Raw genomic sequence first — 11,775 nt, forward strand, 5'->3', positions numbered from 1 at the left:
TCCCTAGGTCTTCCCAAAAGGTGGGGGGAAAGGGAGATCAAAGTCTTGCATTTACAGAGCTTCTTTGAACTCCTAAGGATTTTTCATGCTTGTGGTTAATGTCCGTGTTAAACCTGTAATCTTGTCAATAAACACAGAGGACATAACTTTCCCCCCAATCTATTATCTCCCTTGATTTTTAAGGGATACGTAAATATGCCTTGAGTATGTGGGTTTTCTAAAACCAAGACTCTCAGTGCTATCCATCTTGAAAGGGAGCCTGGATGTAGCATCATTTTATGTAGTCTTTCCATGCTAGCAACCATCTCCTTCACTTTGTCATCCCAGCAACTACAACATTTTAAAAATGAAAAGGATCAATAACATGCCTTTTTTTTGTGATTGTACAGATAATGGCAAAGATGTCAATAGTGAAATGACAGATGAGACTGAGAAGAGCTTTGAAACCATGATGACATTTTCTGAAGAAGGAGAATGTGATAATAATCTCAGTGAAAATATCTGTTTAGCTTCAGGTAAGATTTAGTAACTTAAAATTGTTTGTGGCTGGAATTCTCCATTTCCTTAGACTTCTGAAGGACGCAGGTGTGGTGTGACACTAAGGAAGGTACTGAGGAATTAACATGAATATCTCAATTGATTTAGCTATCTTCTGTTTCCATATGTTAGGAGTTGCCCCTCATTTACCACATTTCTAGTGCAAAGTTGTTCTCTCGGCACATTATCAAAAAGGTCTCCAAACACCAGACTGCTGTTGATGCATCTCTTCTCCGATATAACTAATTCACACATGACCTGATATTAGCCAGGTTAGAGACCTCAGTGTGGCTTCAAAGTGTCTATGCTGACGTTTTGTATGGCAAATTTTGCTCCACCAGTGCTTTCTAGTTCCTGTTCCATAAATGCAACCGCCCTGACAAGACCACAATTTAAGAGAGTATTAACTTCAAAAGTCTTTCAGGCAGAAGGTTTAAAGGAGTACTGTGCACATATTTAAGGGAAAATATGCCTTTGTGTTTTCTTTCTGAGTTGAAAAATGTCTGGTTGAGGTGAGAGTTGTCAGCCAAGACCTTTAAATGAGTTTATTTTGGGAAACACAGTCAAGTGGTAACAAAAGTATGCCACCAAACCTACACAAAATTCTTATCTGGTGTGTATGCCTTCTTAAAAGGCTTGTCTGTCGGAGAATGCTCTGTGTAGGCTGCAAGTGCTCTACCTCTATCGTTTTAGATACCAGCTGTGTGGAGCACAATATATTTTATGCATTTCTCTTGCATCTCTTCACAAAAACATGGTTCTTTCCTAGAAGGGCTCTACCAGTCTTCATCTATTTATGAACCAAAGAAGGCTTGGAGCTACCAGACTGAACTTCCACAGCCTGCTCTCAATGGGAAAAAGACATTGATACGTGTGCCCACAGGTAAGAAAATATACGTTTCTTAGAAAAATTCTCTTGGTGGAGCATGCTATGAAGGATAGAGAAGGGTAAAGGTTGACTCAAATTTTTCCAGTTGTTTATTTAAAAACAGTCTTCCTTGCAGGAGTAGATTCAGATCTAAACTGAAACTAATGGCCAAGAGCAGCATAGAGACTGAGCAAGACAGATGTGTCTCTTGGCACTTCAGGGCTTGTATTCAGATTTCCATATTCTGACCTCTGCTTTCTCACTCCCTGGTGTGGCTTTTTGAGTTAAAATCACTCACTGAACTTTGCAGATCTTTAAGAAATTTCGCTTGCAAGTTGAAGGAAAAATAGGATGAGTTGCTCTGAGACTACCTTGTCTTCTATACTGCAATGCCTACAACACCAAAACAGCACAGGGAGTTTTGTGGTAGCTCAGGACTGAATCAAAAAGATTGAAGCTCAGTAGCAAAAGAGACATCAATCAGCTTTTTCTCTCCATTGGTGTTTTCCATGTTGCTAGCGTGATTCTCCCCTGGGCCCTGGAGAAGCAAATGGGGTAGCAGAGGCAGGGACACAAGAGCTCTGGGAGGTCTGCACAGTGAGCCTGAGTGCTGAAGGAAAAGAAATGGTAGAGAAGCAAGGCTGCATGGGGAAGGATGGAAGCTGAAAGTGTGTGATGCCTGTACCATAGTCTGATTTGATGTGGGAGCATATGCTAAGAGCAGAAATAGACTCAATGATTTCAAAGAACTCAAAACTGCAGACAGTTTTTCCTTCCCAGTGACTGCTACATGGTCTTTACAGACTGAAACTGTGAGAGAGAAAGAGATGATTGCCCACCTGAGTAAGCAGCAAGCTTGTGCTTAAATCTGTCCCCAGAGACTCTGGAAGTGTAACAGACCCCTTGTCAGTTCCCTGTAGTTACAGGGCATCCAGATAAGACGGGTGCCTGCTTACAAATACACCCTTTCATATTAGGGCATTACCTTTCACATTCTTCATTTAAAGAATCTGGAAAAACTTCTGTGGCACTTCTGATTTGTGAACACCATTTTCAAAACGTGCTTCAGAACGAAAAGCAAAAGTTGTCTTTCTTGCAACCAAAGTGCCAGCGTACGAACAAAGAAAACTGTATTTAAGCAGCATTTTGAAAGAAGTGGGTAAGTGTAATTCTACCAGGTGGCTTCCTCCACAGAAAGTAAACTGCCCTCTAGGTCAGCTGTGGCTAGAACAAAATGTAATGGGTTTACTGGTGACAAGAATGTTTGATGTTAACGTAAGGATGGTGTCTAGTGGTAAGAATGGCAAGTTACCATGGTAGACTTTGTTTGGAGAGTCTGAAGTCTGCTTTTGGAGAGCTTGAGAACTCGTTGTGCAGCATCTATGGAAACAGCCAAAGTATACCTGTGCTTGCCTCTGGAAAAGGATGAAGTGTGTTTTCTCTTGAGACTCCTTTCAGCCCTGCTTCCAAACCTGAGGCAGTTCCAGACAGCAGCAGTGGGATTCCTCCTGTCATTCGCAAATGGCAGTCTCTCTTTCTTTTCTAAATGGAAGGACCCAAACTTCTTTGTTTTTTCAACCTTTAGTCAGAAAATGATGGTCCACTTCTGAGATAGGACCGAAAATTACTTAAAGGAGTATTGACAACCTGTAGCTTCTGATTTTGAAGGAACTGGTTACTAAACATCTACATATGAATCTTTGTAGCTATGGGAAAATGAGGATGCTGGACAGAAAACAGTCCCATGCTGGTAGATATATACAGGAACGGAATGAAGGTCAGGATCTCCAAATTTAGCTTACATGTGAACTGACAGATGCAGCTTAAATTTGCAAATTCATCACCCCTCAAATCTAATATATTTTAGTTACTGGGAGTTGAAAATCCAGTTGTTTACCCTCAGCAGTTTTTTTTCTCGGCTTCTGTGGGTCAAACTGCCAGGCCTGACAATTTGACATTTTGAACTTAGTCACTACCCTTCAGGCTCACTGAAAAGTCCATTCTTCTAGATTTTTTTGCCCTGCAAGACATCCTTTTTCATGCTCTATCTTTTCCCTCTTCTTCCTAGATATTCTGTTCAAGGAATTAGTGGTGAAACTGTTGCAAATGTCTCTGTAGAAAAGATTATATAGGACAGTGACATCATTGCACTAACACCCCAGATTCTTGTGAATAGCATCGAGGAAGGGATCATTAGCTCCCTCTGCATCTTCACTCTGATGAGATTTGATGAGTGCCACAACACTACAGGCAACCATCCTTACAATGTGTTATGACAAAAATTTAACTCCTCTGCAAACCGCCTGCCTCAGGTAAGGCTCAGCCGGTCAGTGGTGGAAACATTAGGGAAAAGTATTTTGCAGTGCAGTCAGCAAAGCCTGGAGTCTAGCCTTTTGTGTTAATCCAGTTCAAACTCCCATTTAACAACAGCTGCAGACTGAAACGGTAACATCTGGAACATGTTTTCCCTCTTCTTGGACACCTCCAGGCTGTTTTCCCATGTTACACCCTCCCTGCAGCTGCCAAGAAGGACTGATAAAGCATGACAGAGACTGTAGTACTTGCGAGCAAACAGGACTGCTGGGCTGGGAAGAAAGCGTGTGCCCCAGAACTTAGTATCTCCTTGTCAATTCTCTGTTGCTGTTCTCTGCAACAAGAAAGTGGGTCACTGCCTCTGCTGGTGGGAGGTTTTGGTCCACCTGAGAAGACATCTCCTCTGAATGAATGCAGAGGACAGTTCTGGGTCTGGATTTGCTGTTTCTGTGTACCATGCCACCTGACAAATACAGCTGGTTATGGATTCAAATGGGTGGATTTGTTTTCAGTTTTCAGTTTCAATGCTCTAAGTGCCTTGGAGAGGGCACGAGTGGGGACAAGGTTTAGCTCTCAAGATTTAGTCCTTGCACTCATGTTTACTTCAGCTGCCTGTTTTGTCTCCTTGTCTTTGAAGATGGTGACAACTTGGCAATTGGTAACAGTGTCTCCCGGGTTTTTTTCCTTTTGTGACAAAGGAGTAACCACTGCTATTCATACGTGTGCTCAGATTGTAGGTTTAACTGCTTCTGTTGGAGTTGGTAATGGCAAGAGCATCAAGGAAACAATAGAGCACATCTGTACCCGCTTCTATCTTGACATACAGACCATATCCACCATCAGAGAGAACAAACAGAGGTTCAGAAACAAACCAGAAACGAGTAAGCATGCTTCCTTTTTATTTTCCTGTGAGATGGAAAGCACTATAATTAAGGCAGCTATCCAATTCCATTTTCATCAGGTGAGGTTAAAAACTTAAAACTAAGCTGGAACTTTGCTTCCTGCTAGCTTGCAAATAGTTTAAGCATTCATTGTTGCCCCAAAGTAAGCCAATGCCCATTTGGGCAAATTTTCTCTTTGCTGAGATCCACATTCTGGTTTTTATTCAGTTCTGCCAGTGAAGATTGGGGGCTGTTTCTTTCTGTGCAAGTGTAATGCTCATTAGCAATAAACATCATTGTGATTGTGTACACCACCATATGCAGCATTCTTCTAGACAAGAATTTGTTCTCCACTGCCCAAGGAAAAGTTTTGCTTTTTCAGGCCACTGACTTCCATTTCTTGTCTCTAGATGTCAGATGGGTTAAAATGCGAGTTCTGAATCACTTTGCAGATATCTCAGGTCTGATGTCTGAGACAGAGGCATTGATGAAGAAGATTTACTCAGTGGGTAAGATACTGTAATATGCCTGTAACTGGGATTCAGTCTTGATTACATCAGTGTGAATCCTCATGGCTGCTAGAAAGGAAACTCTTTCTCCACTTCCTTTCCCTCCTTCCTTTTTTACTTGCCTTTAACCAGTATTTCCTAAATAAGAGATTACAGGTAGAAGAATCAACTATTTTCCTGTTAGATGTGATTAGCTTAATAATCATAAATATTTTTGCTTGTATTTCAAGCTATGTTCATGCAGCTAAGGATGGTGTGCTTTTGACACTGCCAAACAATTTTGAATGTTTGAAGAATCTGAAACAAAACTAACAAAAAGCTTGCTTTCAAAATGCAATGAGCTAGACTTCATTGATGAGAGGTGCCTGTAGGCTCTTATTTAAGCATTTGTCCAAATGCTTCATACCTAAATCTGTCTTTATTAAGGAAAACAAGAAGGATCTCAGTTACAGTATTATTCTGAATGTTGTCATTTCTTCCTTTCAGTGAAAATTTACTTTCAGTCTTACTGCTCTGATACTTCTTCTTGTATTTTCTCTGGCCTCTCTGAGTTGCGCTCAGAGTTATTTCTAGGGGTGCCCTGACCAGCTTTTCTGGTCAGCATTTTGTCCTCTTTATACCTCTGGGTACTTCTATTTCCACTGTTTCACAGGTCTCCACTATTTGCGATTGAAAAGCATTTGAGGTAATTTTACAGAGGAGGGTCTGTGGAACATGAACACCACCAGAGAGAGGATATGGCTGCCTAAGAAAGGAAACATTTATCTGTAGAGTTCCAGCCTCAGGAGGTGCAGTGGTGTGAAGATTTGCAGGAAGGGAGTTGCACGGCTGTGAGAAGAGAATGTATCTCATGGTCATAAGACCTAATTCTGCAGTCCTTCAGAAATAAATTGATTTTTTCTGCTTTTGCAGAGTTCCTAAGTGGTCTCCAGTAAGCGGCTGTTATCAACAAATTTGAGAGCTACAGAGGGTACACAGCAGAGACCCTTGCATGGCTATGTTCAGGATCAGCCTTGGTCTACCCAGCTCTGAATTAAAGATTTTGACTGTGCTTAGACTGGCTTTTGCAAATTGACCAGAGTGCCTTAAGCATGTTTACCCCAGTTCTATACTCTCTAGACTTCCCCTCCCCATCCACACTTTCCAGATATTGGAGAGTGAACTATATTCTGGGGCAGGAAGGGACAATTAAAAAAACCCACCAAAACAAAAAAAACCCCACCCAACCAAAGAAAACCCCAACCCAAAACCAAAGAAACCCCAACAAAGAATAAATAGAGTGGGATTTTCAAACTGCATGCTAAATTAAGCAAACACTTCTGAAGCTTATTTCTGCATCACAGTTCCTCTTCCATGAATGCCATTGTTTTCCCTTCTGTGGACCCTTTGATTATTGAAGTTTGTGAAGCACTCAGACAGAGTATACACATGACAAACGAGTACTAACTAGTTCTGCCTCAAGATCAGGCCCTTGGATAATATGCCATTAAGTACCATGTACCATCTAGCAAGTGAATCTTAACTATTGAGTAGCTGGTAATTCAAGGAGCAATGCATATGTAGTTTCTTGAATACTGAAGGCTTCTTATAGGATAAGTGAGATCCAACTTTATAGCTAAAGGCTCTGCAGATGTGTGCATGCACACAGATCCTCAGTTGAATTGTACTGGGTTAATTTTAGCCTAACATCTGGGTATACGTTGAAATACAGGAAGTGAAGAAGACAGAGCTGGACTCTTCTTTGATGGTTCCCAGAGGAGGACAAGAGGCAGTGGGCACAGACAGAAATACTTAAACAACAAGAAGAGCTTCTTTGCTGTCAGGGTGGTCAACACTGGAATAGGTTGCCCAGGGAAGCTGTGAAGTCTCCATCACTGGAAGTATTCAAAATCCATTTGGACATGATCCTGAGCAACTGGCTCTAGGTGTCCCTGCTTTGAGCAGAGGGTTGGACTAAAGACCTCTACAGGTGCCTTCCAGCCTCAGTGATTCTGTGATTGTATCATACAGTGTTCTGCATAGGCTTTTTAGACCCAACATTCATGGAAAATGTATTATCTTCTAGCAAACTGTTCTGGGTATTTGTTAGTCATGATGAACAAATTTTTGTTTCCTCCTTCTTTACTAGATGCTGTCTACCAAATCAACAAGAATGATTTTGGAACACAGAAATATGAACACTGGATAGTTGCCACTCAGAAGAAATTAAGATTGTTGCAACCTGCAGACAAGGAGAAGGAGAGCACCATTTGTAGAGCCCTTTTCATTTGCACTGAACACCTGCGGGTAAGTGTATATCCTCCTTCCTTTCATACAGAGGTGGAGCCATCCTGTTCCTCTGATACAGGTATGTTCACCTAGGAGCAGGTCTTGAACCTAATAATTTTATTTGACACAGGCTGAAGCATAACAGTTGTGTCTTAAGATACTCACAAAGAACAGTATAGTGCAGAGGAGACTTTGTAATGCTTGTGTTGTCATGCAAATGGAAGAACAACACAAGTTTGTAATACTCAATCTAGATAAATAAAATTTGCATTCATCCCTTGCTCCACGGAAAATGAGGCTTAAATGTATATGTGTCTCTGAGTAGAAATTCAATGATGCTCACATCATCAGTGAAGATGCCTGCATCGAAGATGCTTTATCCTACTTAACTGAATTTTTCACAAATGTCAAAAATGGTCTGTATACAGTTAGAGAGAAGCAACTGACAGCCCTATTCCAAGGTATTTCACACAATACCTGTGACAGTTGCAGGGGAGAAGAGGGCTTATGGTTGGATGATCCACGTGTTTTCTTCAGAGTATGCACAGTTGTTTTTCCAGAAACTTTGCACATTTCAGAAGCTCTAGTGTCTGTGTGGGTGTAAATGTAGTGTTAGGGTAGCAGGGGGGAGCTTACTTTCTGGGACTGCAAGCTTCTCATTCAGGAGCTAAAGAAGTAGTAGTTATTGTAGCTGGATGCTGTAGCAGGTTCTTACATGCCTGACTTGGAGATAAGGCAGTGGGGTGTGTGTGCCCCACAAGTAGGGGGATGGTCTACAATCATGGGTGCTGACAGCATTAGATAAGGCAACACACACTGCTCAGGGCCCTGCATAGCTTCCTCCTGCCCAATGCTCCTGGACGAATCCCAGACTTCTGGAAAGAAGCAAGTGGCCCTTGTGCAATTCTAATTAAAAGTTAGAAGTTGCACTGTTCTCTAACTTCTGATTTAGTAGCAGTGTGCTGTAAACTAGCCTGTGATCTGGTGTATTGCAGTGTTGACTGCAATTTTTAACCACGGGGCTGTCTGCCCTCTTGTGTCAGTCGTTTCCTAAGAAGAAGTAGCACCACTCTGCAAGAATTGAGTTTGGTTTGTTGCTGTCTTTTGATGTACAATATGTCACAGAGGTTCTCCTGTCAGTTCACTACAAAATGTGAGAGATTCAGAAATGTTTTTTTCTGGGGATTTTGTTGCTTTTAACCAATAGCTTTCTTTGCTTGCTTCTGAAAGAATGGTATAGAAAATAAAGAGATGCTAAAGAGAATGTGAGTGGCATTTGAAAGTAGGTTTGGGTGAGAATTCTGATTTCTGCATTGAAGAAGGTAAAATATTCAAGATACTGCTGTTTTCTTCCAGAGAAAGAACCAGAACTGATTGCCCTTTCAAAAGATGAATCAAATGAGAATCCCAAGCTGGAAGAGCTTGCTTGCATCCTGGATGAAGCATACCACTATAACCCACAGACTCGCACTCTTATCTTTGCCAAGACAAGAGCCTAAGGAGCTGTAAGATATTTCTTTTTTAAAGGTCCTAAAATGGGAAGTGAGAAAATATAATGCCTCATCTATTACCCTTCCAATTTTGACCTGGAAATAGAAACATATGCATGTATTTGACCTTCCTAAGAAAATATGTCTCTATATATATCTTCCTAAGCACTGACGCTCTGAGACACAATAAGGGATTTTTTTTTGTTCTTCTAAAAACTACAGTACAGGGGTGGTGTCCTTTATCACTTCTTTCTGCATGTCATAGTTGATGATTAAGCCGTCAGATTTTTACTTTAGGTCTGAAGTCACTTTTAACAAGATGTGTTACAAGTTTTTTGACTATAATGTGGCAGTGTTATAAACCAGCAGCTCTGCTTTCTTACTGGCTGCACATCAGGAGGTATTTATAGGTTTCCTGGAGGATTCCTGTGGGCCCAAAGGACGTCTGTGCCTTAGCATGTGTTCTTGATCAAGAAAAAGGAAAGACTTTGTGGAGCATGTGTTCCCTGGACCCTTTTGATACAGGTCTATTTCATACTTGCCTACAATCGAGGATCTAGGCTGAGTGATCTTTTTTCTCCTTTCTAATACCTTGTTCCCGGAAAAAATCCATGTTAGAAGTAACAGTGCTGCTAATCATTAGCTTCAGGAGCTCTTAAACATTTATTGCAAGGTATCATAGTCTCTGGCTACTGTAAACAGATTTATCAGCTCAGAGTCCCAACCCTGATTTTATCCTTGGGTACAGATATGCTGGATGAATTGCAAACTAGAAAAAAATTAAAGGCAGGCTAAAGTCCAGGCTTGCTAACAACAGCAAGCATCTGCTGGCAACTTGCCATTACAGATGTAAAAGCCTGCTGTAGCTTAGCTGGATTTTGTTCTTACATAAGAGCAGTTTGAGGGTGCTACTTTCACTGTGCAGTGACAAAATGCAGTCTGTAAATAGCAACTCATTGCCTTTGGGTCCCAGAGGTGTAGTATTCAGTGATCTGTTGGTTTACAAGAGGAAAAAGGTATACTTTTTAGCAGTGGAAGGCTGCTTACTCTCTAGCAAGCCTTTAAGTTGCAGGAGCGGGAAAAGCGGAAATCAGCTGTGGCATGGTTTGATCTGGCATCATGGTTGTGACCCTTGCTTTCTTACCTATTAATAGATGTTCCCTCCTGATGCACAGGTTCCACCTTCTTTTCTGCTTTTAGCTTTCAGAAGTATTAATTGTCTAAGCAAGGATGGGCAGGAACTACCTATATATCGCAAACTAGCATTTCATCTGGACAGGGATCTAACTCCCTGATTTGCTTTCCAGGCTTTGAAGAAGTGGATAGAAGCAAACCCTCTACTTAGCTACATAAATGCAGGTGTGTTGATGGGTCATGGAAGAATAGAACAAAGACAGGTGTGCAGGTTTGCACTGAGGAATACCAGTTGCCAGACCTATTGTGGCTACACTGCTAAACTTGTTCTGCTCTTCCTGTGTTCACCTTCTGTGCTCTTAAATAGAGGAAAGTCATGCACGTTTGTGTTACGCTTTCTTCCATATCTAGAAGGCTTTTAACCAATCCTAAGGAGATGCTTGCTTTTTCTGTCCAGAATCTTTGGTTAAAGCAACAGTAACACTGTCAGTGACCCTTTGCTGCAGCATTTTTTTGCTAGTTCAAAAGAAGTTTAGAAGCTGTTCTCTATCATGGCTTCTTGTGATTACTTCTAGTGGTATTTTCCTTTTTTTAAGGTAGAATGGAAGCTACAGATTAAAAGAATTATGCATGGCTTAAGTTAAGAGTTAGCTTGGGCTTAAAATAACTCAAATGTATGGGTCTTTCTAATGAAGATCACCTAGGCGTTGTATCTGAAAAGGTCTTTCCCAGGATGACAATTCCTGTGGGATATCAACAGGATTTCCTGCTTAGTCGGTATAGTATGTAGCCAGCTGGTTATGCAAACTGAAGTACTTTTCCAGATCAAGAGGACATGCTTATTTTTAATCACTTAAGTAACAGCAAATGCAGATATATTGCTCAAGGAACTCTTTGGTGTTTTTTCCTGATACAGTTTCTTGGTACTGTAGGTATGACCCCCCCAATGCAGAAGGATGTATTGGATGCATTCAAAACCAGCCAAGACAGCAGACTGCTAATTGCTACATCTGTTGCTGACAAAGGCATTGATATTTCTGAGTGCAACCTTGTTGTGCTCTATGAATACTTTGGTAATATCACGAAAATGATCCAAGTCAGAGGTATGGAATTTCAGAGCTATTGTTTTAGAAACCTGTTTTGGCCTCGAAATGAACATAAAGTACTACTGAATGGCACTTTGGAAATACTATAGTAATATCTGCATGTCTTGCTGTTGTTCTTCTGTGCCCCTGAGTGGAGTCAGATCAATGATAGGAGCAGCCATGACAAATTTGTTCACAGAACTGAGTCCTTCTTGTTATGTGACTTTTCTATTGCCATGCAAATTAGCCATGCTGCACAAAGTTATTGAACTGTTGAGGACAGATCCCTTAGGTGGATAATTGTACATATAAACAGAAGTATGGCTAGAAGAGCTGTAGTTGGAAATAGTGCAAATCATTCTGACTGTGACAGTTTACAAAGGACTGCTGCAATGGAGTTTCATGTATTGCCTTGACTTCTGAAGACCTTCCCCTGACCAGTGGCTTATTACCAAAACAGCTTCTCACGGGTACCCGAGGCCTTTGCATGTGCAGACCTCTAACATTCAAGACAAAAAAATCCCGAACCAACCAAAGAAAAAACCCCAACTCAAAAAAATCTCTTTCTGTCTTGGCTTGTCTGAAGTCTGTCAAGACTTTGATCTTGAATCTTGGTGATTTTTCAATATGGCAGCAGGGGGGAACGACAAGCCATAGTCAATACTGGTTTCTGTTTAACATTCCTAAACA

At 41.1% G+C, this 11,775-nt stretch overlaps 1 protein-coding gene across 1 annotated transcript; it reads left to right on the forward strand.

Moving 5' to 3' along the window:
- Positions 1 to 389: 389 nt before the first annotated feature.
- On the forward strand, positions 390 to 11,103 carry DDX58 (DEAD (Asp-Glu-Ala-Asp) box polypeptide 58; the record flags this gene model as incomplete). Its single annotated transcript, XM_009704820.1, is given in 13 exon segments — positions 390 to 515; positions 1,307 to 1,420; positions 2,413 to 2,466; positions 2,469 to 2,531; positions 2,534 to 2,564; positions 3,474 to 3,717; positions 4,449 to 4,599; positions 5,010 to 5,108; positions 7,237 to 7,394; positions 7,702 to 7,837; positions 8,733 to 8,881; positions 10,174 to 10,263; positions 10,917 to 11,103. Coding segments are annotated over 13 exon segments (1,602 nt in total), but the record flags the coding sequence as incomplete, so codon positions are not given.
- Positions 11,104 to 11,775: the final 672 nt, after the last annotated feature.

The sequence above is a fragment of the Cariama cristata genome, unplaced genomic scaffold, assembly GCF_000690535.1.
Source record: "Cariama cristata isolate BGI_N322 unplaced genomic scaffold, ASM69053v1 scaffold13997, whole genome shotgun sequence".
Classification (NCBI taxonomy): domain Eukaryota; kingdom Metazoa; phylum Chordata; class Aves; order Cariamiformes; family Cariamidae; genus Cariama; species Cariama cristata.